Source organism: Buceros rhinoceros, unplaced genomic scaffold (assembly GCF_000710305.1).
Source record: "Buceros rhinoceros silvestris isolate BGI_N320 unplaced genomic scaffold, ASM71030v1 scaffold4905, whole genome shotgun sequence".
Taxonomy (NCBI): Eukaryota; Metazoa; Chordata; class Aves; order Bucerotiformes; family Bucerotidae; genus Buceros; species Buceros rhinoceros.
In genome coordinates, this window is record NW_010411014.1 from 10,758 (window position 1) to 13,082 (window position 2,325).

A 2,325-nucleotide genomic window follows, 5' to 3' on the forward strand; every position below is an offset into this window, starting at 1 on the left:
CCCTGTGGTAATTGTGACAATTTGCTTTCATGGTTTATGTTTAGAAGAATCTTGGGACAAAAGAAAATTTTACACCAACCATTGTGTTGTACAACACGTGTCACCTTTTGCATGTTTTATGATTGTATTAATAGTGCTTCTACAGTATTTCCAAACGCAGATCTATGTCTCAATATCATGCATTTGCCAGAATTTTTCTGGGGAAGATACTCTCTGCCAACATTCCCCTCTCCTGGTTGTCCAAGTCCGAGGCTGGCCAGAGCTGAATGAAAGGCAGATTTACCAAGAGTTTAAAGCTCTCTGTCGCTTTGATGTCAGACAGCTTTCAAAGAACCAGTTCATTCTGCTCGCCGATAAATTCAAGCAGTAAGTGACCACAAAGTCTTATTTTTTTTGTCCCTTGATCCTCTCTGATCCAAGCCTTCATCCCATCCTCCCTCTGCTGTGACAACTTGTAGCTAAAAAGTCCTGGCCTGAGAAGTGGGATGCTGTAAGCAGCCTGGAAGCCATGGCTAATGACATCCGCTTGCATTACAGCGTCAAGCTTGTTCTGCGAGATTATAAGCATCACCCCCATCTGCGGATTTCCGTCTATCGCCACTGGAGACACTCCCCACGTGTGAACTGCCTGCTGCAGTGAGTCACAGAAATCCCGGGAGTGGGGAGAGGGCATTTCTTTCAGGGCGCCTGGCCCTGTCACAGCAGCAGTCTGCCACTCTTTTGCAATGTTAGACTGCTAACAGTTCCTCAGGAGAAGGCGGCATTCAGCAGCAGGTTTGCTTGCTGACTGCGGTGTGGCTACTTGTGAGCTTTCAGCCCTGGGCAACTGGACTTTAATCTTGATCCTGATTAACTGGGGAATGTTAAAGGATAACACAAAACTGTGTGTGTGCTGAGGGTTATCTCAATGAGCTGTAGCACTAGCTCTGATAAGTTCAAGGAGAGGGGCAGAGTCTCCCAGGCATGGGATGGATGTGTTTTTAATACAGCAGTTGAAAGCTTGGTAGTAGGAGAGAATTCCAGATGCAAAGTTGCACCCCTCTTGTGAGGCGGTGCCAGCGATGCTCATGAAGGGTGGATTTCTGGCCTGACGTGGTTTGGAAAACAATCTCAGTGCTTAGTAAAAACAAAATTAAGGACTAAATATAAGTAGGCTAACAGCATTTTATTATTCTTGGTCTTTAGAGTCTCTGGTATTGTGGCACTGTGGTCTCTCTTGGCCTTTGTACTCGGAGGAGCTCCTTGCTCTTCATTCTAGAGGACTGCCTTACACAGGAGACACGAGGAATGCAGATCTAATTATTTTGTGTTTGTTCTGTTTTGTTTCATTTCATTCAATAAACTATAAGCAAAAAAAAAGCTATGAATAGTGGTTTTAATTGCTTTCTTGAAAATGTATTTTTAAAGAGGATGCGTTGGTTTCCAATGTGTGGTATTTTGTACTCTGTTCAGAGCATAGTCCCCTCCTGAAGAGGGAGGGAGAGTTCCTTCAGAGCCTAATTTACTTTGTTCCTCTGTTGGTTCTTCACCCCTGTTCATAACCCCAGTTTGTTCCCAGTGCTTGTGCTGCTGCATAGAACACATTAGTAATAAAGTTCAGGAAGTTATGAAATAAAAGAGGCTATTTTTAGCTTCAGTTGTAAAGCAAGGGAAATGTCACTGTTTACCAAATGAAAACGGTCAGAGTTGATGGAGAAACCACTCCTGGAGCTCATGAAGGATTCTGGGGAACAGTGAATAATTTGCAGTGCTGTCACTGTTGTGCAGTGTTATTTTCAGTGGCAGTGGAGCCAAGTACAGACACAGATAAGTGGAATTTATCCGCTTCCAATTTGTAGAATATACAGAGGTCAGGTGAGTTGGCACATGTTTCTGTTTGCTTCTAGTGCACAGCACGTGAGCAGTCCTTTATCCAAAAATACCATAAGACATGCTTTGTTCATCAGTCTGACACAGCTGGAGCATTTGTCCGTCCAGAGACTGCAGTCTTCAGAAATTTTTCTTACTAATTTCCTTCTCTACTGAAAAACCACCTGCTGATCCATGGTTTCCAAAGAAAGGTCCCTAGATTTCATCACTCGGAACTAATTGGAGTGGACCATGATCATCTAATATGTACAATCTGCCAGTAATTGACTGTAAAATGAGAGTTGCGGGGAAACAGGGAAACAAAACTGTGCAGCAGCACAGTATTGTGGTGGGCCTGAAAAATCATGTGCTCTGCTGCAAACGGTGTGCTGCTCTGCTGCTCTTCAGGAGAAAAGGGCAGTGTATCTTCAGATGCTGTTCCCAAGTTCTGTGCAGCTTGTGGTTTACAGCTCTTGT

At 44.0% G+C, this 2,325-nt stretch overlaps 1 protein-coding gene across 1 annotated transcript in view; it reads left to right on the forward strand.

The window, feature by feature from the left end:
- The window catches only part of PNLDC1 (poly(A)-specific ribonuclease (PARN)-like domain containing 1), an 11,480-nt gene extending 10,222 nt beyond the window's left edge, over positions 1-1,258 (forward strand). Inside the window, exons 16-18 of the mRNA XM_010135817.1 lie at positions 191-366; positions 538-636; positions 1,186-1,258. Of these exons, the coding sequence (XP_010134119.1) occupies positions 191-366; positions 538-636; positions 1,186-1,258 (348 nt within the window). The remainder of the gene's footprint in view (positions 1-190; positions 367-537; positions 637-1,185) is intronic.
- Positions 1,259-2,325: the final 1,067 nt, after the last annotated feature.